This window comes from Lissotriton helveticus, chromosome 5_1 (genome assembly GCF_964261635.1).
Source record: "Lissotriton helveticus chromosome 5_1, aLisHel1.1, whole genome shotgun sequence".
Taxonomy (NCBI): Eukaryota; Metazoa; Chordata; class Amphibia; order Caudata; family Salamandridae; genus Lissotriton; species Lissotriton helveticus.
Genome location: NC_136065.1, coordinates 124,524,234 through 124,550,788, shown reverse-complemented (window position 1 = coordinate 124,550,788; position 26,555 = coordinate 124,524,234). Strand labels below are relative to the sequence as shown.

The 26,555-nt window shown below is 48.8% G+C and overlaps 1 protein-coding gene across 1 annotated transcript in view; it reads left to right on the top strand.

Moving 5' to 3' along the window:
- The window catches only part of LOC144754247 (glutamine synthetase-like), a 148,943-nt gene that overhangs the window by 59,947 nt on the left and 62,441 nt on the right, over positions 1–26,555 (top strand). The window contains exon 2 of the mRNA XM_078641850.1: positions 22,425–22,600. Coding sequence (XP_078497976.1) covers positions 22,435–22,600 — 166 coding nt within the window. The 5' untranslated portion in view covers positions 22,425–22,434. The remainder of the gene's footprint in view (positions 1–22,424; positions 22,601–26,555) is intronic.

Sequence of the window (26,555 nt, the reverse complement as noted above, 5' to 3'; positions counted from 1 at the left end):
TTAAAGCAACAGCACCACGGGGCATACGAAACTGAAGGAGTACACTGGCAGCAGCCATCTTAGCCAGCACACACGTACCTAACGCTACAAACTCGGTGAACAAAGCAGAAGGCAAAACAAGCGCCTGCACAGAGGGGGGAGCAGCTAACAGGCCGACCCAGGGGGCGCAAAGTAAGAAAAAGTTGGCGATTAAAGCAACAGCACCACGGGGCATACGAAATCGAAGGTGTACACTGGCAGCAGCCATCTTGGCCAGCACACACGTACCTAACGCTACAAACTTGGCGAACAAAGCAGAAGGCAAAACGAGCGCCTGCACAGAGGGAGTAGCAGCTAACAGGCCGACCCAGAGGGTGCAAAGTAAGAAAAAGACGGCGATTAAAGCTACAGCACCACGGGGCATACGAAACTGAAGGTGTACACTGGCAGCAGCCATCTTGGCCAGCACACACGTACTTAACACGACAAGCCCGGTGAACAAAGCAGAACAAAGCAGAAAGCAAAAAGAGCGCCTGCACAAAAGGGGGAAGCAGCTAAACAGGATGACCCAGAGGGCGCAAAGTAAGGAAAAGACGGCAAATTAAGCAACAGCACCTCGGGACATACGAAACCGAAGGTGCACACTGGCAGCAGCCATCTAAGCCAGCACACACATACTTAACACGCCAAGCTCGGCCACCAAAACAGAGGGCAAAACGAGTGTCTCACAAAGAGGGAGAGCAGCTAACAGGCCGTCCCAGGGGGAACAACCCGGAAATACGCAGACCAAAACAGCAAGGGTGCACAGTAAGAAAGAATCACCTCATCCAGCACCATCAAGCGGAACTGGCGGGAGCTAAAACAAGAACAAGGGCCATCCGAGAACCGAGCAGGTATAGACTAGACCGTCAGTACATGAGCAAAGCCACACTGGGTTCAAGAGGAGAGCAATCCAGCTCAGCCACACAACGCAAGGGCGACAGATTGGACAGCTACCTAGCCAGAAGGCGCCTTAGCGAGATGTCCAACCCAGTAGGGAAGGTTGCCAACGAAATAAAGAAATACAAAAACAATCCTGACTCGCCCTTGAAGCTCAAAACCGACACAACGCTGGACACAATCCTCAAGAAAGTCAATGAAGGCAACGAGGTTCCCAGATTCACCAAACAAACTATTGACAACATGTAACTAGAGCTGGCAGCCATTAGAGCAGACCAACACAACACAACCACTAGGATTGACTCGGCGGAATTGAGAATCAGCGAGATCGAAGATGCCAACACGAATTCCAGCAGGGCCCTGCAGTCAATCTCCAAAGCCAACTACAGCCTACAGAAACAGCTGGCCGAACAAGACGACCGCACAAGAAGAGGCAACATAAGACTTCTTGGCGTACCAGAAGGGAAAGAGGACAAACCCGGATCCTGCGCAGCCCTCCTAGAGGAGCTCATCCCACATATCACTGGTCTCAGCTTTGACAAACATTTCGAACTAGACAAGGCCTACCGAGTACCAGCGATGAAACTCCAAAGCGCACGTGGCCCCCGCCCGATTATCTGCAGACCCCTTAGATCGCAACAGACCGAGGCAATATTTGCAGTGGCCAGGAAGAACCAAACACTAAAGTGGAAAGACACCAAAATAATAATCACCCAAGACTTCTCGCGCCAAACTGTCGAAACAAGGAAAGGCTTCCTAGCTCTGCGGGACAAAATGAGGAAAGACAATATCACCTTCAGCTTTGCAGGCCCGGCAAGGCTGAGAATCGTGGACAAGGGGCACCCACTAATCTTCGACGACCCGGGAGAACTGAGAAGACACTTACGAGGTCCCCCGGTGGAGGACATGGAGTCGCAACACACAAAGACGGCGAAGGGAAGAGCATCATCGGATAACACGAGTGCAAATGACCAGGCCTGCAGTGGACAATAACCAGGCACACAAAAGAGCTCGATCACACAATCAACGACTCTACCTCAACTAACATTCTACCTCACGGTATAGCCTGTATCTAGATCAGGTCCGCACGATAAGACGCTCCCGTTCCCCAGGGTGGACACTGTCACCGTATCTGCAAACCGACACTACCTCAACACCCTGGGACAAGTGGAAGGTCAACATGGCATCAACTCCTGTATGGACCAATTGTATATCCTTTTCTGATATTCAGGGGTTCGTGCACGGCGCAAATATCGCAGACAACTGTAACCCTTGGGGGGAGGAGCGGGGGGAAGGAACTTTGCTGTTGCACGCCCATCTATCGAAATGCGGGAGGGGGGTGGGGGTTTGGGGGGGTAGGAGGGGTAGACCAGTACAGACTATTTATTCCTTTTTTCTTTCTTTCTCTACTTCTTTCATTCTCAACGGACACACATACACAGCCATCACGCATTGCAGACAGTCCAGACGGGGCACGCGGGGAGGTACCAGGAAGGGAGCGGATAGGGCAAAATGCATAGAAGCCAACCATACAACACCAAGCATGGGCGATAACATACATTCACGATGACAATGCACAACGACCACCCAACTACTATCTGACCTGAAGATAACCTCACTTAATATCAAAGGGCTCAACCACCCGATAAAAAGGAAGAAGATAATGAACTATCTAACCAATCTAAAAAGCGATGTATATGTCCTGCAGGAAACAAAACTTTCTGAAGAGGAAGCAAAGCGCCTAAAGGCGAGCTGGGTTGGACTAACCCTGTGCTCACCAGCCATACACAAAAAAAGAGGAGTAGTAACGATAATAAATAAGAAAGCCAGACTGACCTTACTCGAACACCAGGCGGACTAAGATGGACGCCTGCTAATCACTAGCCTGAAGCGGGGGGAAGAAACGATACACATCGCCAACATCTACGGCCCCAACACGGAGGACGAGTCCTTCTGGGGAGCAGTGGGAGACAAACTCGGCAATCTCCCCCAGGAGGAACTACTGATAGTAGCAGGGAACCTTAATCTGGTACTAGACCAAAATCTAGACTGACACCCACAAAGGACTAGCCACCAAACACAGCCCCAAAACACACTTAGGAACCTATGCGCAAAACACCATCTCAGTGATCCATAGAGACTCCAGAACCCAGACGCCAGAGACTACACATTTTACTCTCACCCCCACAACTCTTACAGCAGGATTGAATACATCCTGATATCAGCCACTCACACTCACCTCATAGAACACACGGAGATTGCACCAAGAACAGTGTCCAACCACTCCCTCATTAGCCTAACACTTAGCGGTCGCCACAACGAACCAACTAGCTGTAGATGGAGATTCAATAGCGATGTCATTAAGGACCCGACCAATGCAGCAGCCATAGAGGAAGCCATTAAAGAATATCTAGAAATTAACGACAAGCCAAACATAGACAAGGGTGTACTCTGGGATGCTATGAAGGCCACAATAAGGGGGAAAATTATAAGCATCAAGGCCAAAATGAACAGGGACAGGAACAAAACAATAGCAGATTTAGAGATACAAATCAAAGACCTAGAGATGCACCACAGCGTCAACCTAGCAGATAGGAACACACTAACTAACCTGACTAGGAAAAAATACGAACTAAATAAGATAGTTAGCGAGAGAGCGGGCACATGGATCAACAAGTACAAAGCCATAAATCTCTGTTCAGCAAACAAAGCAGGGAAGGCCCTGGCCTCCTACTTTAAAAGCAAGCAAAGACAACACACCATAGCAGCCATAACCGACACCAACAAGAAATCTCAAACATCCAACAAAGAAATTCTCAGAGTGTTCAAAGAATTCTATGAGGTATTATACAAAGAGGACAAGAACCTCAACCCCGACGGGGGGGTAACCCTCCTAGGTGAACTTAGTCTACCCAAACTAACAGAGGCACAATGCGCATCACTAGAATCTGTAATAACAGGGGCAGAAATAGATCTGGCAGTAGCGGCCTTAAAAGACAATAAGGCACCGGGTCCGGACGGATACACAGCCAAATTTTACAAACACTTCCTCCCCCATATTAGAAACACACTGAAAGAGGTTTTCGCACGCTGCATCAAAGCAGGGAAGATGACAAACTCAATGGCAGAGGCCAATATCATAGTCATCCCCAAAGAAGGCAAAGACACGCAATTTCCGCCGAACTATAGACCCATCTCTCTAATTAACGTAGACTGCAAAATATACGCAAAAATACTAGCGGGTAAACTCAATGCGCAACTCCCAAACCTCATACACAAAACGCAAGTGGGCTACCTTAAAAACAGACTATCCCAAGACCACACTAGACTCCTCTGCCACGTAATTAACTGTGCCTCCTCCAACACCAAACCAGCGGTGATGATCGCGCTAGACGCAGAAAAGGCCTTTGACAGAGTTTCTTGGCCCTTCCTTGACCAGTGTATGCAGAAGTTCGGCCTAGGGGAGAAGTATAGGTCAATGGTCACAGCTCTGTACAAAGCACCCAAAGCCCGAGTCATGGTTAACAGTGGCACATCAGAGGCCCTATCCCTGGAAAGAGAAACCAGACAAGGTTGCCCACTATCGCCTGCTCTGTTCCTACTGACCCTATAACCCCTTCTGACCATGATCAGGAACAATACCGAAATCAAGGGGGTGGAGGTCAACGGGAACACGGTCAAACTAGTAGCATATGCCGATGACATACTCATTGTGACAGAGAACCCCGAACCCTCAATAGAAGCACTAATGAACACCATCGAAGTGTATGCCAATGTAGCAGGGTACAAACTTAACAGAAGCAAGTCTGAATGCAAGCCTCTCAACGTTCACACCACCAGGGAGGTGTTAGGAAACTCTGGCCTACTCTGGCAGAAGAAGGCACTTAAATACCTAGGTATCTACTTTGACAGGGACCTCAGGTCAACACTGGAGCATAATGAAAAATCAATACTAAACAAAATAAAAGACAGACTTGACACGTGGTCCCCCAAGTACGATAGTTGGTGGGGCAGAGTAGAAACCATTAAAATGATGCTAACTCCAATGGTCAACTACCTGCTGAGTATGCTGCCACTGATAGTCACGGAAGAATTCCACAAAAAACTGAACACAATGATAAACTCGTTCCTCTGGAGGGGTAAAAAAAGCAAGGATTAGCCTCCAGAAACTCAGGCTCAGCAAGGACCTAGGGGGGCTTAACGTCACAAACTTTAAGACTTACCAAGCAGCCTGCCTGGCCAGGCAAGGCATATACTGGCTCACGCAGTAACAGGGTTACACACCAGCCTGGCTGGAACTAGAGATAGCTCTGATGGGAGGCATAAACCCGGCGGCCCTCCTCACGGCTAACAAACATCCGGCAGCCACTAATATAATCCTCAGAAACACCAAAAAGGCCCTCCTGCAAGTAGACAAATGAATGAAGAAAAGTATAAAAAACACAAAATACGAATCCATTTGGTTCAACACAAAAATTAAATACAAGAACAGAGTACTTAACATAACCCCCTGGCTCCGGCGTGGTATCCACACCCCATCCCAACTAGAGGAACGAGGGTCTGCTGCCACCTTCTCCAACCTACAAAAGGGGCATGACCTCCCAGACATAGAACTATATAACTTCCTCAAAATCAAAGCGGCCATCACTAGAGCAAAATTAAGCAAAGAGGTGCCAACAATACACCAATACATGTCAAATCTCAACAAACTCGGACACCAAACATCACACCTCTACAAATTACTTAGGGCAAAAACAACAAATTTGAACAAGAAAGTAAAGGATCACTGGGAGACACTAAACGAGGGGCAGTTTAGCGAGAAAGAAAAGGCCCGCCTCTGGGCCTCGGCAAGCAGGCACAAAGTCACCTCAACACTAGCGCAAACGAAATTCTGGCTCCTACACAGGGCGCACTGGACCCCGGCGCGCATTGCAGCAGTCGGTCTAACTGACAACGACTTATGTTGGAACTGTCAGAAACAGAGAGGGGACTTAGAACACATAATAGTCCATTGCCCTAAAGTCAAAAACTTCTGGGGGAAAGTAACAGAGTTCATCCACAATGTAACTGGGTACACTCCAAAAATGGATCTCCTCAGCATAGTGTACGCATTCACGGCACCGCAGATCCAATCTGCCAATGACAGGAGCCTCATTGACCTGCTCCTCACGGGGGCAACCAAGACAATCCTGTCTAACTGGAAAGATACAGGGAGGGCCACTTTCAAAGTATGGTTCAACTGGGTCACCTTCGTAAGGGGAGCAGACAACATAACGAAAACCCAAACACCACAAGTCGGACGCAGCAATGAGATGTGGCTCTCCCTGGACAAATACCTTACCTCACAAAAACCGCCGTGAATGCACTTCTCGCCCCTACACAGACTCCCGCCACCCCCCCTCCACCTCCCCCGCGTGGCGCAACCCGTCTGCAAAATCGATCTGGCCATACCACCTCTATTCATCGCACCTGTGTCCGTCTTTTCCCTCACTCCCTCTCATCTCTGTCCTACTTACCTCTACTCACGACCTTTGCCGACCGTAGGGGGCCACGCATTTGACCGGTATGTAAAGACAAGGACTCAAGCAGCCTATGTATTACCAGCTCACATGCGCCATAACAAGCCCTTATGTATTATTACCGATAAGTATGTTTACACTTACCAATGTTGCCTTCGATCGGCTTACTTTGTACTGTCTTTGTAAAAACTTCTTCTAATAAAATCTTTTGAAATAAAAAAATAAATAAATGCTCTGACTGCTTGGAAAATTCACACAGACCTCATCCTGTGCAATGATAGTGTCATAAATACAGAGAACGAAGTTAGGAACAAGTTAGAAAGGATGAGGAGTAAACTAGGCGCCAATATGGAAGTCATAGTCATAGTCCATGAATCACTTATTGAAGACAGCTAAAGGCCACTTCTCAAAGCAGTATGAAGCAGGGGGTAGTGGGCATTAACACAATTCAGAAGGAAAGGTGTGGCATTCTCACTTCTCCTAGGCACGGGGGCTCATACGTTTACCCTAAAATTATGTTTACTTATAATCTTTGAATGATCACTGTGCTTTGGGTCATAACAATATATATGTGTTGTTTGACAAACAAAGTGTTCAAGAGGAAAATTCAGGGGTTTGTAAACGAAACAGGGCACAGTAGGTGGAAGGAAAAAGAGGGGTATAAAAAAAGAGATATGGAGACTGACGGTCATCCTAAGTGATTTTAAGTGTGCCCAAGAAAGCACAAAATAGGAGATTGTAAAAGAAAAACAAAATTTCCCATAATGAGAAAAAAAGCACCTGTGCAGATTTAAACTGGTTTCCTGTGGCCTCCTAGCCTGTGCTCCTCTCCTCAACATCAAGAATATGTGAGCAGGTCATCTTATCTCTCTGCTGGCCCTGGAAAAATGTAAGCTAGCCCTTACTGCTTTGAGACAACTGCTGTTCCTAGACATTGGTTAGAGTATATCCATCATCATCATTATGTCTTTATTTCGAATAAAATTCATAAAAGACGACATACAATACTAATACAATTAAAAACTACTACAGACATATCCCCAATTGACTAAAAAGAGTATGGCAAGCAAACACATGTAATCATAACAATTAATTTAAAAATATGTTCAATTTCTTTGTGCGGATCAACCACGCCCCACCCAGAAATTTAGCTACACAAATCACTGACATTTCGGTTCTAATATCACGTAATTTCTGCAGGGCTTCCCGATGTCCCCCACAATCCGAAATTGGACATAAGGGTTTCAGCCATTTAATTCAAGGGGAACGATATGCTGGACATGCAAAAAACAAATGACCAAGGCTTTCTACCTGGTCGGGACACCAAAAACATTTATTGCTTGCATTCTTCGCCCACTTTGTAGTAAAGGAGTTGATGGGTAATGTACCTATACGAAACTGGTGATACAGTTTACGGTCTAGGGTTTTGCAAATCAGTTCCCAGTAGGGTTCAAGGGACGGAATTACCTTGTGTGTTAAAAAGAGTCCCGTTAAATTATTGTCCGAGGATTGGGTGACCAGTATAGATTTTTTCGAGGCCCAGAAAAGATCCTTAAACTCTAGTTTTAAAGGAAAACTGGAGCACCCAGGGTTTGTCCATAGCTTGGGCAGGCCCATTGTGTACAATATTTGTTTGACTTCCCTGAGCCATGGGATTTTGTGAGCACCCCACAGTGATTTGACCTCATCCAATTCATGGGCAAAAAGGCTAAGCTCTGGAGTCGTCCAAAGCCGACGCCATAGTGCCACTAGACGGAACTGTGCCAGCTCATCTAAAGGTCTACAACCAAGATCTAACAGCAGTGGTTTAATGGGTGAGAATTGTGGAAGCCCTACCAGGTTCCGAAGGAACCTGTTCTGTGCAGTGGCCAAAACTGACAAGTCCTTATAACCCCATATGTCCGCTCCATACAAGGTTGCTGCATTGACCTTGGCCTCATAAATTTTTAGTGCTGGAGTGATGCGTTTAGTCAGGGTTTTTTTTCGTTCCTGCAATAAGCAGCCTGTAAGGCGGACGAATTTGAGTTTTAATGTCTCCAATTGAGGATTCCAGCTAAGTTGATGATCAAGGGTCACACCCAAATACGTCATGACCTTGACCTGCTCTATTGGGACACCATTCAAAATAACCGAACTTTTAGTAGGGGTTTTCTTGCTAAAGACCATGAATTTAGTTTTATCAACGTTGATCTGCAAGTCGATATTCTTGCAGAACTCTGAAAACCTATTCAGGGCTACCTGTAACCCGCTCCGGGTTTTAGAAAGGAGCAGGGTGTCGTCGGCGAAAATTAACATGGGATATTTTAATCCGCCCAGGGTAGGTGCGTCAGTCTGTGTATTGTTAAAAAATTGGACTACCTGGTTGATGAAAAGGAGAAACAGGGTAGGATCCAACACGCAGCCCTGGCGCACCCCTCGTTGGACTGGAAAGCTGTTGGTCACCTGACCCTGCCTCCCCCACCTTACCTGAGCGAAATTATCCTCATGTAAACGCCTGACTAATTCCAGCAGTTCTAAGGGAAGACCCATTAATCTAAGAGCCTCCCATAGTTTCACTCTTGGAACTAAGTCAAAAGCCGACTTGAGATCGACGAATGCGGCATAGATAACTCCACCGCCCAAAAAGACCACCTTCCAATAGAGCATGGTGAGTCGAAACACCTGGTCTATGGTGCTGGTGCCTAATCTAAATCCTGCCTGCATAGGGGAAAGTATATTGTTCTGCTCGATCCAACCCTGAATTCTTACTAGGACCATTCTTGATACTATTTTTTGGATCGAATCTATCAGGCTTATGGGGCGATAGTTATTTGGCAGTGAGCGATCCCCTTTTTTATATACTGGCAGTATCTCAGCCCCTTTCCAGGATTGCGGAATCCTTGCCCCTGCTGCGATATTATTTGCCAATAGCGTGATGTATGGGACCCATAGATCAAGGTTTAATTTAAAAAGGTCCGCTGGTATAGCATCTAAACCTGGAGCTTTACCAGACTGGACAGACTCTAGGGCATGTACCGTATCTAAGGCAGAAAATGTGAGTCTATCCCCGGGGTTTATAGGTATTGTCTTCATCACAGGTTCGGTTATCGGTTCATGCTCGGCGCTAGTGTCTTTGAATTGGGTTGAAAAAAATTCCACCCAGTCCTGAGCAGAAACATGGTTGACCGATGTTTGGGAGTCCGGGTCCCTGCCCCATCTAACTGTCTTCCAAAATTTCACTTGATTAGATGACTCACAGGCTTTAAGGAGATCTAACCAGTAGGAATCATCCCAGTCCCGCTTAGCTACCCAAAGGACTTGTTTATAAAACTGCCTAGCTTTCCTAATGTCATAAATTATCCTAGATTTGACAGCTGCTATTAATTTACTGTGAGCATCTCTACAGCTCTTATTGTACCATCTTTTATGTGATTTAACAATCTTATTATTTGATGGCTTGGTGAGGAAGTTTTTGAGATCCGTAAAACACTTCTCATGAAGATTAATGATTAAGGGATCAACCCCACCAGAGGGGGATAATGCGATCATCCTACCCCTTATGTCAAGAACCGACTCCTCTATTTTACAAATAAGCACAGGGTTGTCTATAACTCTAGACCATTTAACTCGTCTTCTGTTGTCACACAAGACTAAGTCAGACGTTAAGTAGGTTGTTTCCATTTGACGATCACCCAGTCCAGGAACCCTGAGCCCCAAAGAGAGAGGGTTGTGGTCACTCTCTGGCCTAGTCTCTACCACCATATCTATTACATGTGACCAAGATTCTATATTGACCAATATATAGTCAATGCGACTTGCACTGAGCCCATTATCAAAAGTTGGCTTCCCCGAGTTGTCAGACGGAGTGCGGCCATTCACTGCCCGAAGGCCCCACTCCAGGCAGAGTCCCAACCAGTGAAAGGCCGCCTCTGTGCCCCTAACACCCTTGCTTATAGTTAACGGGGGAATATTCCAAGCAGTATCCTCTTCAATTCCCACATCTTCTGCCAGACTAAGGATGGGCTCAAATGAGCAGTTCAGGTCGCCTGCTATTATGACAAAATAATCGCCTTTGAACTTCTTCAGAAGATATTCTAAATCATTCAGAACTGGTTGCTTCCTCCCACCCTGACAGCCTCGGGCGTAGATATTAATTAGGAGAGTGTCCTTGCTGTTATCCTTACTCAGGCTAATACATAGGAGGTCGGCATTCTCTACCAGAATTTCCTTGACACGGAATCCCAGGGTATTTCTAATCCACACCGTGAGTCCTCCTGAAGCCCACCCCTAGGGCCCTGTATGGCCGGTTTATGATAATTCAGGTAGCCTACTCTAAATAGGGGGACAGTTGACCAGGTTTCCTGGAAAATGATGACATCATGTGTGTCGATAAAATCGACCCAATCATCGTTGTCCAGGCGACCCCTTAGTCCTGCAATATTCCATGAGGCCACCCTGATTGTATCCACTGGGCTACTAGATGAGATAGTCTGCGGTAAACGCAAGTCCCCTGTCCTGGTCTTAGTAGGAATATTAATAAGATCCAGATTTAAACCAGAACCTTTGGGAGAGGTTAAACAATCCGTACAGATTACTAGGGGGGTAGGGGGAGCAGTCACTTGTGGGAGAGTGGGTTCCATAGAGTGCATTAAGGCGTCAATCCCCCCAAGTCAATCAACCTCATCCAAACAACCAAACATATTAGAAGTGGGCGCCCCTTGCCACCAGTTATGTTGACTTTGCCCACCATCTCTTCGACCTTTCCATCTGGTGTTTTGAACTGTTGACCAAGGCCCCTCCATCTCAATCTGCTGCCGTGGAGGATAGAAAAAAGTAAGGGGTCTGACAACAATGGAAGGGTTGACATCTCGTGAAGACCATACACAGAGATGCTGAGCTGTATGAGGATCTGCAAAGGATACTACTATACAATCCCTAGCAATGGACTTGTGAGTAGGGCCTACCCAAGGTACTCTACGTACCATTAGTACCCGACTTCTTTGGTGATTAGGAAGCTGTTTATTTTCATTGAGCCAGTAGATAACTTTATTTTTTAGGGAATGATGGTTCTCTTGGGTTTGCGGACCCAGTGCAGGCACTCCAGCTAATACAATAACATAAGGCCCAGCTTCTGGTGGCAGATCAATAAAACCCCCACGAAAATTTGGACGACTGGGTTGCCGGGGTAGTATATTCACAGATTCTGGCTGTTTAGACTGATGTGGAGCAGCTTGTGACCTTAATTTGGAAGGGGCTATACTTTGGGGGGGACGAATGTTTGGTGCTGTGGATCTAGGAGTAGTAGCAGTGGGGTTACAGACTGTTGTACGGGGCTTTGGTATGGGTTTGAGTATTGGGGGGGCACGGGCGGAGGTTCTGGAGCCTGAGCCTGTGGGGTACAATCCTCACCCTGGGGAAACTTTGCTTCCATTTGTTTTAGACTAAGACTAGCCAAGGTGACTATAGTCCTATCCATTTCAAGTAAGTTGTCTTCTATATGGGAAAGCCTAAGTTCCAGGGGGGTGAGTAGCTGTTTTAGTGTACCCCAAACAATTTTAAGAAATTCTTCATCGCCCCCCCCTATCCTTCCCTGTTTCTCTCAACCTACTCTCAGTTTGCCTCTCTTCGATCTTAACTGGAGAGGCTCCCATTGTAAGATCTAACACAGCACTACGTAAACCAGAATCAATTTCCTCACCCAGAGTGCAAGTGTTAGTTTTAGAGGCTTCTTCATTGACCCCATATGTGACCAGCGGTCTTCTACTATTAAAAAACTGGGACCTCGTGATTTTAGCCTTTTTACGTGCATAAATGGATCTAGCAAGACATTTCTTTTTATAGATGGCAACTTTCTTAGCACTTACTGATGACTTAGAAAAATTAGGTTTAGTGGGGAAGTCTATACCTGCCTCGCGGACATATGGTACAGACACTTCAGTGGGGTTTAAAGGTAGTGGTGATGGAATATGAAGGGGCTCAGGTAGAGATATGGTTGGAACAGGGTGGATATCTGCCGACGTTAACAATGGGCGAGGGCCTGATGTACGCTCAGGAGTTAAAGCTGAGGCAATATTGCCCAGAGATGATTTTTTAGAGAAAGCTAGGTTCTCAGAAAGCCTTCGTGCGGCTTCTAAATCCAACGATACCCTATGCTGCATTTTACTGATCTCCACGTCAATGGCCAAATTGGTCTTGGTGAGGAAATCATCTAGGGTTCCATTGGACTTAGTCGCTCCCTTAGCGGTTTTGCTGCGACTACCCCGTGAGCACATTATGAAGATTAGAGTGTACAAAGTGGCAGAGATGGAATATATCTACAACAGGGCAAGGGGGGTGGCCCAGCCCAGACCTCTCTGCCCTCGAACGGCCTCAAACAGCCCGCTCTTAGCCCGGTCTTTGCCCCGAGCTGCGTCCCGCGCTGCGGGAAATCCGTTCCTATATATAGTGAGAGAGTGTTATGGGCGGTGGGCGGGCCAACAGGGAGAGCGGACCGGAAGCTGTTAGACGGTCACGCAGGGACTCCTGGATAATGGAGTCCCTGCAACGCTCGCAGCCCTGCAGCCCTCAGCCCAAGTCCTGCTCAGTTCTGCACCCAGTAAAAAACCAAGCTGCTGCCCCTCTCGGATTTCAGCGAAGCGGCACCCGCGGAGCGGGTGCGGCGAGGTCCGGTGTCCGGTCGAGGTGTGCACGTGGTGAGGTAAGCGCCTCCTGGCAAATGCGCTCCGTTTAAGGAAATGGTGTCCCAAGGATGCTAGGGCAGAAAGGGGTTTAAAAAGCCCTCCAGTGGGCGGTGGGCGGGCCAACAGGGAGAGCGGACTGGAAGCTGTTAGACGGTCACGCAGGGACTCCTGGGTAATGGAGTCCCTGCAACGCTCGCAGCCCTGCAGCCCTCAGCCCAAGTCCTGCTCAGTTCTGCACCCAGTAAAAAACCAAGCTGCTGCCCCTCTCGTATTTCAGCGAAGCGGCACCCGCGAAGCGGCACCCGCGGAGCGGGTACGGCGAGGTCCGGTGTCCGGTCGAGGTGTGCACGTGGTGAGGTAAGCGCCTCCTGGCAAATGCGCTCCGTTTAAGGAAATGGTGTCCCAAGGATGCTAGGGCAGAAAGGGGTTTAAAAAGCCCTCCAGTGGGCGGTGGGCGGGCCAACAGGGAGAGCGGACCGGAAGCTGTTAGACGGTCACGCAGGGATTCCTGGGTAATGGAGTCCCTGCAACGCTCGCAGCCCTGCAGCCCTCAGCCCAAGTCCTGCTCAGTTCTGCACCCAGTAAAAAACCAAGCTGCTGCCCCTCTCGGATTTCAGCGAAGCGGCACCCGCAGAGCGGGTGCGGCGAGGTCCGGTGTCCGGTGTCCGGTCGAGGTGTGCACGTGGTGAGGTAAGCGCCTCCTGGCAAATGCGCTCCGTTTAAGGAAATGGTGTTAGAGTATATCACTGTGCAATGCTAAAAAAGAATTGTACTTATCATCTTTTGGTAAGCTGGAACTATTTCCAATGGCAGGAAGCCCTGTTTGAATTATGTTGCTCATCTGTCAAGCTGCAAAATACCATTATTTGTGTAGGCCTCAAATTACGAAGAACCAAGTGACCTCTGACTGTGGTGGATTCTATAATTACTGGCTATGCTTTCAGCCTCAGAAAGAGTTTGGTGGCTGCCTAGAATGTTCTTGTCAGTCAACACACTACCCCGGCAATCTAAATAAATGTGTATTCTGGTATTACCTGAGAAAAGAGTCCTTTTTTTCACATCTCTTTTAGACGCGTCTGTCTGTGCCTCTGGAGAAGTGGTGCACCCTTTGTGTGATAGAAACCTATCCCACGATTCCACCAAACTCTCAACATACTGTAAACATTTCTCTCAACAGTGCACTCCTTGTGGTCATCAAACCTTCCATACCCACTCCTTCTCCTATCCTGGTGACCATCTGTTCCCCCATGTGGCCCACCATTTCTTACCATACTCATGTTTGGGTTCCTCCTGCTCTGCTTCTGGTTCTCTAACCATCTGGGCTGTTTCTCTCTCCCACCCCTCTTGTCATTCATCTTCCACCAGACCTGTGCTGCTTTTCCCTCTGTGCCTCTCTGCCCATTGCATTTGGGCTGCCATCATCACTTGGTCACCTTTCTTGGTCCTAAATGCCCCCACCGGACTTCCTCTTGCCCTCTCCTCCATCAGCTACACTGGCTCCCGGTATGAGAGCGGGTCAAGTTTAAGGTTTGCTGCACGGTTCACAAAGCTTAAAACCATCTTGGCCCGCCTACCTTGCTGTGAAAAATTCACGCCTTACACACCCTCTAGGTCCCTCCACTCTGGTACCCGATCTCTACTCGTGGTCCCCCCGAGTAAGGAAGGCCAGACTAGGTGGATAGGCATTCTTCTACTTTGGTCCTCTTAACTGGAACAAGCTCCCTTTGTACTTGAGACAATGCCCTGACCACCTTCAATTCAGGAAGCACCTTAAGACCTTCCTTTTTTGTCTCTGATCCTGATCCAGTCCCTCAATTTTTCAGTTGCTTGTCTGCAGCGCAGAGATACCCCTCCGGGGGTTGATTCTGGCGCTATATATATAAATAAATATATACATTTCTTTATCCGAAATGCCTCCAATTTGCCCTATTATGGCCATTTACCTTTGTACATGTCCACCCTGGACTCCCTAGAACTCATCCCTCTCTGTAATCTTTATTTTTTTCCTCTAACCGTTACCACATTGCAAGACCCTGGATCTTCTGCTATCCGAAATGTGTTCATCTATCCCGAACTCAAACAAGTCTACTATGCAATCTCTCTGTTCCAGGGATGTATAGCACTGCTACACCACCCTTCTGAGTTTTTCCTTTCTCTCCCTTTCATTTACATTGCACATTACTCTGTCGTAAGACAACCTGTCAAGCTCTGACTCAACGCACCTCCCATCCTCTGCCATATCATTGTGCGGCATATGGCTGGTGGTGCTATACTGACCCTTTTGAACCCTTTAGGACTAGAATCTTGGAGTGTAAGCACCTTCTATTTGGTTATCCACCACACCTTCTCCATCCTTCTGTTTCATCGTCGGCTGACAAGCGAGTCTGGGGTTGATCCCTGACCCTGTGGCTCCAGTCTCTTCTTGGTCACATTGTCCAAGTCCCATCACACTGTGGACCCACCACAGTACCATCCGCTCCTCCACATTCCCTACAGGGGGAAGCTTAGGCAGTCTGCCTCTGTATGATCTCTGTTGCACTGCCAACCTTGGTGCACCTTAGTCTTCCTGACTCTGGTCATTCCTGCATCACCTGTTACTGATAAACTGTTCGTCAGAGGTGCCCTTAATCACCTCGATGCCCACCAATCAGTGTGCCCTTAAGACTCGCTCACCAGCATTCCTTCTCCGGTCTTCTGTTCATGCTGCCTCCTCTGCTGCCATAGCCTCACTCCTGGTTCCAGGGACCACCTTGGACCCCCTACCGTCAGTTGTGGGAGTGGGGTGACACAGCTTACTTCTTGCCCTCTCTGCCAGTCTTGTGGGTTATTTTCTTAGTGTCATCTTCCCCTGCATATGGGGTGGTACCCTCATTTGGGAGTTCGGGCTGCACTGTTCCCATGAGGCACAGGGTCAGACTGATTTGCATATGGCCATGTCTGAACTGGGGTGGCAGAGTGGGCTAAAGAACGGTGATGGATTAAACCCAGATCTGTTGACTGGGTGTGAGTGTTTGATTGGATCAGATGCTCCGTCCATCACCACCCCCTTTTGTACCGCTGTGTCTTGGAACATGGCACACATTGTGTGTGGCATGTTGTTTTTTTGTTTTTGTCTGCACAATTTCATGCAGCCTGCAATGGAGGCCGCATGAGTTTGGTGGTAGGTCCCTTAGGGTGGGAAAGTACATGCTGCAGTCCTCAGGGACCCTCTTTAATACCCATGCCCTGGGTACCATTTACCAGGGACATACAGGGGTGCTAAATGTCTTGCTAACTGTGGAACAATTGCACCGCTACCTTGTTTTTGGGACAGAATTATCACTGGGGACCTGGTTAGACCTGAGGACCAGGTTAGCAGGAAACCAGTGCACCTCAGGCAAAGTTTCATCAAATACCAGACAAAAATTGTGGGTGACCATGTCAAAAAGGGGCACTTTTCTACAACGCCTCTCTATTCCTCATCACTGTTTCCCTCCCCAAATACCCCTGGCGGAGAGGGTGCTTCCCCACCCCTCCTCCAATATCCTGCTTGGCATCCTATGAAAACCTGTACTCAAAAGGCCGGTCTCAGCAGCTTCTCATAGTGAAAATCTTTCCTCAAAAGAACAGTTTAGTTTCCGGAAAAAAACTACTCAAATCAAGGATGTCATAAGCCATGTTTCGAACAATAACAAACCAACCGGAAACGTTTTTCTGGATGAAGCCAAAGACTTTGACAGAGTATTGCATCAGACCTGCCAACATTCAGATATGTCTCACCACGTGAAAGGAGGCAGTTTAAAGGGGGGCAGGTCCCTGAGCCCATTACTTTCCCGAGGCATGAGGGGTGATGCCATGGAGAAAGGAAGGGTCGCAGTGCTAAGTGCTCTAACCTCAAGTCACTGCCCCCCAAAAACATACAGAAACAAAAGCTTCCAAGGCTGCTGCTGGTGTCCTGGGGAGGTTGCAAAACCCCCCATGGATATTTGCTGTGCCCAGCCTCCAAACACAATCTGGAACCCCACTATGTGCAAGGGTTTCCACTTCATGTTATCTCCCATAGGTGATTCCTGACCTCGCCAGAGGTCTGATCGCTCCTCTCGCCGCACAGCCACCCCGGAGTGCTCGTGCCCCTCCCTCCTCCCAAACGCTACTGCCGAGAGTTCGCGCCCCCTGAGCTGCCCGTCCTGCGCGCTTGCACTGGTTTCTGTTTTGTACTGTGCCCACTGTTCGGTTTTCTGTGCCACATTTCTGCCCCTTTTGCTTCCTCCTGTTGCCCTTTTGCCGCTTTTGCTTCCTCTTGTCACCCGCTATCTCCTGTCCCCCTCGCCGTCTCCCGCCGCTGCTCCCCTGCAGCCCTGCCCTCTCGACAGCCCATTGGCTGCCCTACTCCCGCCTCCTAGCTGCTCCTCCCTCCCCTTCCGCCATAAATAGTGGCCGCTGCACGACCGTGGGCGTGATTCCTGACCTCGCCAGAGGTCTGATCGCTCCTCTCGCCGCACAGCTCCCCCAGAGTGCTCATGCCCCTCCCTCCTCCCGAACGCTACTGCTGAGAGTTTGCGCCCCCTGAGCTGCCCATCCTCCGCGCTTGCACTGGTTTTTGTTTTGTACTGTGCCCACTGTTCGGTTTTCTGTGCCACATTTCTGCACCCTTTGCTTCCTCCTGTAGCCCTTTTGCCGCTTTTGCTTCCTCATGTCGCCCGCTATCTCCCGTACCCCTCGCCGCCTCCCGCCGCTGCTCCCCTGCAGCCCCGCCCCCTCAACAGCCCATTGGCCGCCCCGCTCCCGCCTCCCAGCTGCTTCTCCCTCCTTCCCGCCTCATATGACGACCACTGCGCGACCGTGACGCTGGCGCACCGGAGGCGTGCCAGAGGCAAGCCCGTCTGCGCCCATCCACGTCTGGACCGTGCCCAGCGCCAGGACCCTGGACCCCGCAACCATTGGACCAGACTCCGCCATGACGCCAGCGCCCTCCACGCTCTCAACACCGGCCGAGACCACCACTGCTACCAGGCCGCCCAGAAAGGCACCCACGGACCTTTCTCCTGCCGCAGTTGCAGCTTCTCCTGCAACAGAGCCGCCAAACCCATCAGGACAGGTGCCAACTACCTCCGGTGCATACTCCTCAACACCAGCTCTGCATGCAAACACGCCGTCAAGCTCTGGAACCTGCTCGACACCCTCGCCCCAGATGTCGCCTTCTTGACAGAGACCTGGTGGAACGACTCCTCGGCACCCGACATCGCCATAGCCATCCCGGACGGCTACAAGGTCACCCGCAGAGACCGCAACAACAGGTCTGGAGGAGGAATAGCCATCGTCCACAACTCTACCCTCAAGGTCTCCTCCCACTCAGATGACACCCTCAGTACCGCCGAACACTTGCACTTCCGGATCCACACCGACCCAAACACCACCCTCAGAGGAACACTCATCTACAGACCACCTGGACCCCAGCCTCAGTTCAGCAACTCCCGCGCCGACCTCGCCAGCTCCCACGCACTCGCCTCCATGGACTACATCCTCATCGGGGACTTGAACTTCCACCTCGAGAACAACAATGACACAATTTCCACCACCATGATCGACAACTCATTACGGCTCCAACGCAGGCCGCTGGCCACATGCTTGACCCTATCTTCTCCACAAGCCCAAACGTCACTTTCAACCACACCACCGAACTCCACTGGAGCGACCTCCGATGCATCCACTTCACCTACAAGAAACCCACCACGCACCACTGCACCCAACAGCTACCCGGCCGGTGCTGGAGCAAAGTCACCAAGGACTAGCTGTCTGCCTCCCTTGCCCAGAACCCTCCCATCGACACCACGGACCCAGACCCCGCCGCACGCAACCTCAACCAATGGATCAAAAACTACGCCAACACTCTCGCCCCACTCAAGAAACCACCCAACAGCCGCACCAGCAAGAAAGCCACCTGGTTCATAGAAGAACTTCAGTCCTCCAAACGGACGTGTCGTAAACTGGAAAAGAAATGGCTACACGAACGAACACTAGACAACCGCGCAGCCCACAAGGACGCCTCTCACGGACATCACCACCTCATCAGACTAGCCAAGAGAGTGTCCTTCAAAAGCCGCCTAGAAAACAACGCACACAACAGTAAAGAGCTCTTCAGCATTGTGAAGGAACTCTCCAACCCCAGCGCCAACGCAAACGACATCCCGCCATCTCAAGAACTGTGTGACTCACTGGCCAGCTTCTTCTACCGGAAAATTGCTGACATCCACGCCAGCTTCCACAACACAACCGCCCCTACCACACTGGACTCCACTGCCCCAGCGAACACCACCCACGGCAACCACCTGGCCTCCTGGACCAAAGTCACCGTCAATGAAACACGCAAGACCATGAACTCCATTCACTCAGGATCACCAGCAGACCCCTGCCCACACCACATCTTCAACAAAGCTGACACTGCCATTGCCCCCCAACTACAGAACATTATCAACATCTCCCTGGAGACTGCCACCTTCCCAGAGAGCTGGAAGCACGCCGAAATCAACGCCCTCCTGAAGAAACCCAATGCGGATCCCAAGGACCTCAAGTACTTCCGGCCCATCTCCCTGCTCCCGTTCTTGGCAAAGGTCATCGAGAAAGTCATCAACGCGCAGCTGACCCACTACCTCGAGGACAACAACATCCTTGATCCATCCCAGTCTGGATTCTGAAGGAACCACAGCACTGAGACAGCCCTCATCGCAGCCACAGACGACATCAGGACTCAATTAGACAACAGAGAAACTTTGGACCTCATCCTCCTGGACCTATCAGCCGCCTTTGACACAGTCTGCCACCGCACACTAAAAGCACGCCTCCAAGAAGCAGGTATCCAAGAAAATGGCCCTGGACTGGATTACATCCTTACTCGCCGGCAGAACACAGAGCGTGCACCTCCCCCCTTCCGCTCCGAAGCCACCTCCATCATCTGCGGCGTACCCCAGGGATCTTCCCTCAGCCCGACGCTGTTCAACATCTACATGGCCCCCCTCGCCAACACGACCTCAACATTATCTCCTACGCAGATGACACCCAACTGATCCTTTCCCTCACCAAGGACTCGACCACTGCCAAAACCAACCTCCACGAGGGATTGAAAGCAGTCGCCGAATGGATGAGGAACAGCCGACTGAAGCTGAACTCGGACAAGACGGAGGTCCTCATCCTCTGCCCACACCCTCAGCCTGGGACGACACCTGATGGCCTACCATGCTAGGAACATCACCTACTCCCACCGACCACGCACGCAACCTGGGAATCATCCTCGACTCCTCCCTCACCATGTCAAAACAGGTCAACGCCGTCTCCTCATTCTGCTACAACACACTCCGCATGCTCCACAGGATCTACAAGTGGATCCCCACCGGAACAAGAAGGACTGTGACTCAGGCCCTCATCAGCAGCAAGCTAGACTACGGCAACACACTCTATGCAGGCATCCCGGCCAAACACCTGCGACGACTGCAACGCATCCAGAACGCCTCCGCCTGACTGATCCTCAACATCCCTCGCCGCACTCACATCACCCCCCACCTGAGAGATCTTCTCTGGCTCCCCGGTCGAAAAGAGGATCACCTTCAAATTACTCACCCACACACACAAAGCCCTCCACAACACCAGACCAGCCTACCTCAACGACCGATTCCGCTTCTACACCCCTACCCGCCAGCTCCGCTCAGCCAACCTCGCCGCAGTCCCCCGCATCCACCGGACGACCTACGGCGGCAGATCATTCTCCTTCCTCGTCGCCAAGACCTGGAACACCCTCCCCACCCACCTACGGCAGATCCAGGACCTCCTCACCTTCAGAAGACTCCTCAAGACCTGGCTCTTTGAGCAGTTGCAGCCCCCCCCCCCTCACACTCAGCGCCTTGAGACCCTCGTGGGTATATAGCGCGCTTTACAAATATAGTGATTGATTGATATCAGCTCCTAATATGAGGCTACTGTATGACACACAGGTGCACTGTGGGTGTGGCCAGGCCTGAGGCCCACAGTTCTGATCTATTCATTTATTAAACTCAAGTTTCCAAGTTTCCTAGTAAACCTGCGGTCTAAAACTTACTGAGTAAACAAAGCACGATATCCTTGTTAGGGTGCCTCTGGGCTTTTTTGGGGGGAGGGCTCTCTTTATCCGGTGCCCTTCGTTTGCAAGTGGGAGGGGTTAGGCCAGCTACAAGCTCCCCTGAAGCCGGTATCAGCGGCTCATCCACCTAAACAACAGAGGCGTCAGGAGCCGAGCTGCCAGGAGCAACCCAGTGAGTGTGAGGGAGAGCCGGGAGTTGTACGGGTCTGAGGAGCTGATACACACGAGAGATGGAGTGCTCTGGTCTTTTTGGGGCCTACAAGGGGTGTTGTTGTCTGGACTGTCAGGATGTTGGGGAGGGGAGGACACGACGTGTTTAAATACTGGAAACTTGAAGGAGCCTCGTCCCTCAACCTCCGCAGGCATGGTTCACTGTCACGCGACTTTATCTGGTGAAAGTAGAACGCTTGTAACAGAATTCACAATGCTAGTGAGTCTCTAAGGGAAAGTTTGTTAGACACCCACCCCCTGGCTCGACTAGTGATGGCTCAGCTCCAGCCGGCCCTTGAAGGGCTCAGTGTATGTGAGGTAGGACAGCTGCTGGTTGGACGGTGAGACTGGGCTCCATACCGGTTGGTCTGTGAATACAGCTTCACTCGGGCTGGATTGGGCAAGTGGGCATCGGTTCTGGTGAGGGAGGTGTGCAGGTGGAGGCCGTCTGCAGGGCCGGTGTTAGGAGATTGCCTTGGGCTTGCATAATGGCTGTTCTTTGTGTTAGGCTCCTGGCAAATTCAAATTGGGTATTTGCATATGGCAATCTATCTATCTATCTATCTAGTATCTATCTATCAATCAATCAATCTATCTATCTATCTATCTATCTATCTATCTATCTATCTATCTATCATCTATCTATCTATCTATCTATCTATCTATCTATCTATCTATCTATCTATCTATCTATCTATCTATCTATCTATCTATCTATCTATCTATCTATCTATCTATCTATCTATCCCTGCACAAAGGAAGCCACACACACCCATACACACACACACATATATATATATCCACATGCAATCTATTTTCTCGAAAAGATCGAAGCGGACACCTTCTGCAGTGTAACAATGTTGTTTTATTGATCTTCCACTATGACGCGTTTCGGCCGACCAGAGCGGCCTCGGTCAAATATATCCTGCCCTCGGAGTGCCTCCGGTCTGCGTTCTCTGCTTTGGGTGCAGGTGGGCTTGTCGTCTTGTCGCTGGCCGCCTCACGCGTCTTTTTTCTCTCTCTTTGCAGACCTGTCACCATGTCGGTTTCTCACAGCTCCAACCTGAACAAGTGTGTCCGGGAGCGGTACATGAAACTCCCCCAGAGGGGTCAGGTACTGGTCACCTATGTCTGGATCGATGGCTCCGGGGAGGGCGTCCGCTGCAAGACCAAAACCTTGGACTACGAACCCACGTGCCTAGAAGGTATGGGTGTGAAAGGGCGAGATTTTGATCGATACCTTATCTCTATTGATCTAAACCTCGATCTGGTCGACTGAACCTTTGTTGCCTGTCTTGGAGGAAAACAGTACACCCATCTGCAAGTTAGTTCACCCAATAAAGGACTCTGCTCCCAAAGATCACAAACAACTTCTAGCTTTCAAAGGTTTATTGTAAAGATATGATAAGCTGCAAATACAGGCATCTCAAAATGAGATTCACGAGATACACAGGTCCAATTACATACATGTGCTCTCGGAAAGCCCTCAGACGAGCAACAGAAATCACTAACACAAGTTCTAAGAATAATAAAGCTATCAGCATGGACGCATATCTCTCCTTCATTTAGGTTGGAGGAAAACGCAAAGGTTAGGCTGTCCCTACCCTGCTCTAGATGGTATCCCTACTTAACCAAATCCCAACCTAACAAAGGTGTCAGCAGTGAATGACCCCCAAGGGAAGTCACCCACTCTAAGTCTCTTGGTGAAAACCTATAGTTCTCCAGTCATGACCCCTCTCTGCCTACCCATCCGCTCTCTAAAGGGTCCTCAGGTATCTGCTCTAACTCCACCCAGGGGTGCTGTCCCTAATACAAAACAGTCAACAACATTTGAGACGCCCCTTGCGAAACGCCTCTCACGTGGTGTAGCTTCAGGCTTTTTCCATGATGCTTTGTATTGGGCCTCAGACGTTAGAGTTGACCTTGCTTCTCAGGCTCTTCTCCGGCCCGCTGATACCCCTTAAACATTCCAGAACCCTCCTCCATGTCTGGGCCGTCTACTGAACAGACCTCTATTCATTCATTTATAATTGGATCCCCCCTTTCCTGTTGCAGACAGATATCTGCCGCCAAGAACCCAACTCTCATAGACTTCTAAAAAGGCTTGCAACATTTCTCAGCCCAGACATGTACGTGTAAATCAATGCTAAAACATTTCAGGCCTACAATATTTCATAACGATTATAGCATTCAACTTCTTCATTAATTAAAGCATGTTAATACTCTTATTCTATTATTCAGTAAACATTTTTATATATCCTGGCCCATTAATGCAATGACCAAAACGGTAATACAATCTGTGTCGTGAAAAGAACCACCTTCCCTTTTAGCTCCAGCTCTGGCCCTGAGGCCTACCACATTCTGCGTTTAACCACAGACCATCTTACATTTTAACAGCTACACGACATAGATTCAAAAATAATCACGTCTAATAAAATCATATAGTGTCACACATTTCTGTATTAGTTCCACTTCTACTTAAATCTCTACATTAGCTATACATTTAGAATATAATTGCAGGTACTATTAGCACTCATGGCATTTCTCCTCATGATTTGTGCTTACTACAGGTAAGTGTGATGCACTCATACATTTAGATCAGTTTGCGCTCTCTCAGTTCCCCCCTTTGATGACCTCTCGGGGTCATCACTAACATTTAAACTGACGTTATTGCTGGCATTCTCTGCGCTTCCAGAGCCCTCAGACTCCTGTACTGATTATCTTGTATGGCAGCCAATCTCTGCAGCTGTTCTCTTTGGGCCCTTTCTGACCTTCTTGCTCTGTACCATTTGAATACCCTCACCAATCCCCACAATATAATCCCACAGATCAATATTATGATGACAGGTTTTAGAATATACCAAACAAAGCTTTTGCCTAAGGTGGAAAACCACCCACCAACTGCACTCATTCCGTGGCCCACCTTTTCCCAGACATTTTCTCTACTCAAGTCTTCGATCTCCTTGTGAATATCAGTTATGTTCCTAATAACCTTCTCAAGGGGTTTTGAATTGTCTGGAATGTAAGTGCAACATTCCTGGACCTTCAAAGCCTTACAGACTCCGCCCTCTTTTGCTAATAGGACATCTAATGCAAGACGGTTCTGAAGAACCATAGCCCTTATCGATTGCATCTCTCCTTCTACCAGCATTAAGGACTGAGCAGTGCTGGCAGACAACCTGTCGACAACTGTTGCCAGTCGTCTAATTTTAACATCATTAAGGATTACTCCCAAAAGAGGGAACATAGCTCCAAAGACATCTCCAACCATTTCTGCATCCCCTACATCCCTCTTTCCCCTCGATGATGTCTTGCCCTCAATGATCACTAAGTCTTGTGCATGATATATTTTGGGGAAGACAATTGCCAAGTAACATGATCCATACCAGTTATCAGGTAGTCTCACGTAGGCATTTCTTCCACATACAAAATACACATTTGGAATCACTTGCATTCCCTTCAGGAAATCTTTAGTATAGTACTCTAGATTGAAAGCATGTTCACAGTCTACTTCACCCACGTATACATTTTCATAATACGTTTTGGCTCGGTGAAGACATAGCTTTCCTCTCTGCGCTTTATCTAAAGCTATTGGACCACTACTACCCTTTCTCTGGTGTGACTTCTCTTCCTCGGTCCAATCTGTTTTCCCTTGTCCTGATTTTTTCAAAATCTTTTGTCTTCTGTAACGATCATCCACCTGCCCTATGAACTTCTTCTCGACTTCTGACACCTTGCATGTCAGGTTATTTCTACGGGCATGTGAAGTATCTAAGGTAATCCAAGGAATGAAGAACTTGGCCAATCTGTCTTCACTCTTCCAGTAATCCCATTTGTTCATCTGCTTATAATTTGGGACTTCTGGCAACACTGAATCATAATTGGAGAAATAGTATTCAAAACTATCTCTCTCATAAAATATACTAAGCAATAAGCTACATGTAATGCCATATGTCAGCGGGAGGTGATGATAGCGAATTCCTTCATCTACAGATGCCGGCAACTGCATGCAGACATAACAATCCTTAACCTCCATGGCATCCACGTATTCATATAAGAGTTTAGCATAAGCATTTGACCTAAAGTCTCCTTGGGACTCGTCTACGTGTAACCTGCGGGCTTCTGCAGCCAATAACGCTTTCTCTTGAGTGTTTTCCCTTTTCTCACCAGCAACAGTAGGTGTAAGCGTTTCTACAGATTTCACATCAGTTACCTTTGCCTCTTCCTCATGTCCCTTTACATAAGAAATTGTTACCACTAAAGCTATTAATATTATCACTCCTACTATTAGTGTACCTATTATACATTTAGCTCTGCGGTTCGGGGCGCCGGCCTCCATTTCGTCAGACTATATGGCTCTCTCTTATCTTTAGCAAAAAGTTCTTTTCCTCTCGTTCCTTTACAGTCTCTTTTCAATCCTTTTGTCTTTAGAGTCCACACAACTGGAGGCTGACAACCTTCTTCGCAAAAGTCCTTTAACAGTTCAATAAAGACAACCCTAGCCCTTCTCCATCAACTCAAGGGAAGTTCCCTAAAATTCTCTGCTTCCTGGGCGCTAGGTAATCTTCTTTTTTCTGCTTGCTTTATTTACAAAGTCCTTTAACAGTCTACTATCAGATTTGTGGTTGCAGCTTCAATAGCATAGTTCAGTATTTCCAAACGAAGATTGTGCTCTTCATGTGCTGTTATCGTTGTACCAAAGTCGGGGAATTGCAATTCTGTAAGAAACATGTGTTTTAACTTGCTGAGGCGGGGAGGTCTGGGGAGCATGAATGTTAGTGACCCTTCTTGTTCGACACCGGGTACCAACAGTCTTATTTCCACGGTGATAATGGGCTCAGAACTGGACACCACCACCGCTCGGATCCTCCCTGTCTCCGGTTTCACAGACATTTGTCGCCAGATATGTCCACTCAGGTGTGGAGTATCTTCTGTTAGGCACACGCACTCTTCTTGACCTTCTTCGGTCGGGTGCTTCAGCGCCCTGAGCACCTTCTTCCGGGTCTGAGTCTTCTGATATCGGAGGAAGGGTTGCTTCTGGAGTTGACCTCAGGCTAGAGCTCCTTCTTTGCGGCCAATTTGCTTCTCCACGTGCCCTTCTACTCCTTCTTCTTCTTGTCTGTTCTCGCTCTCTCTCAGACCTGTCAGGGTCTGACTCGT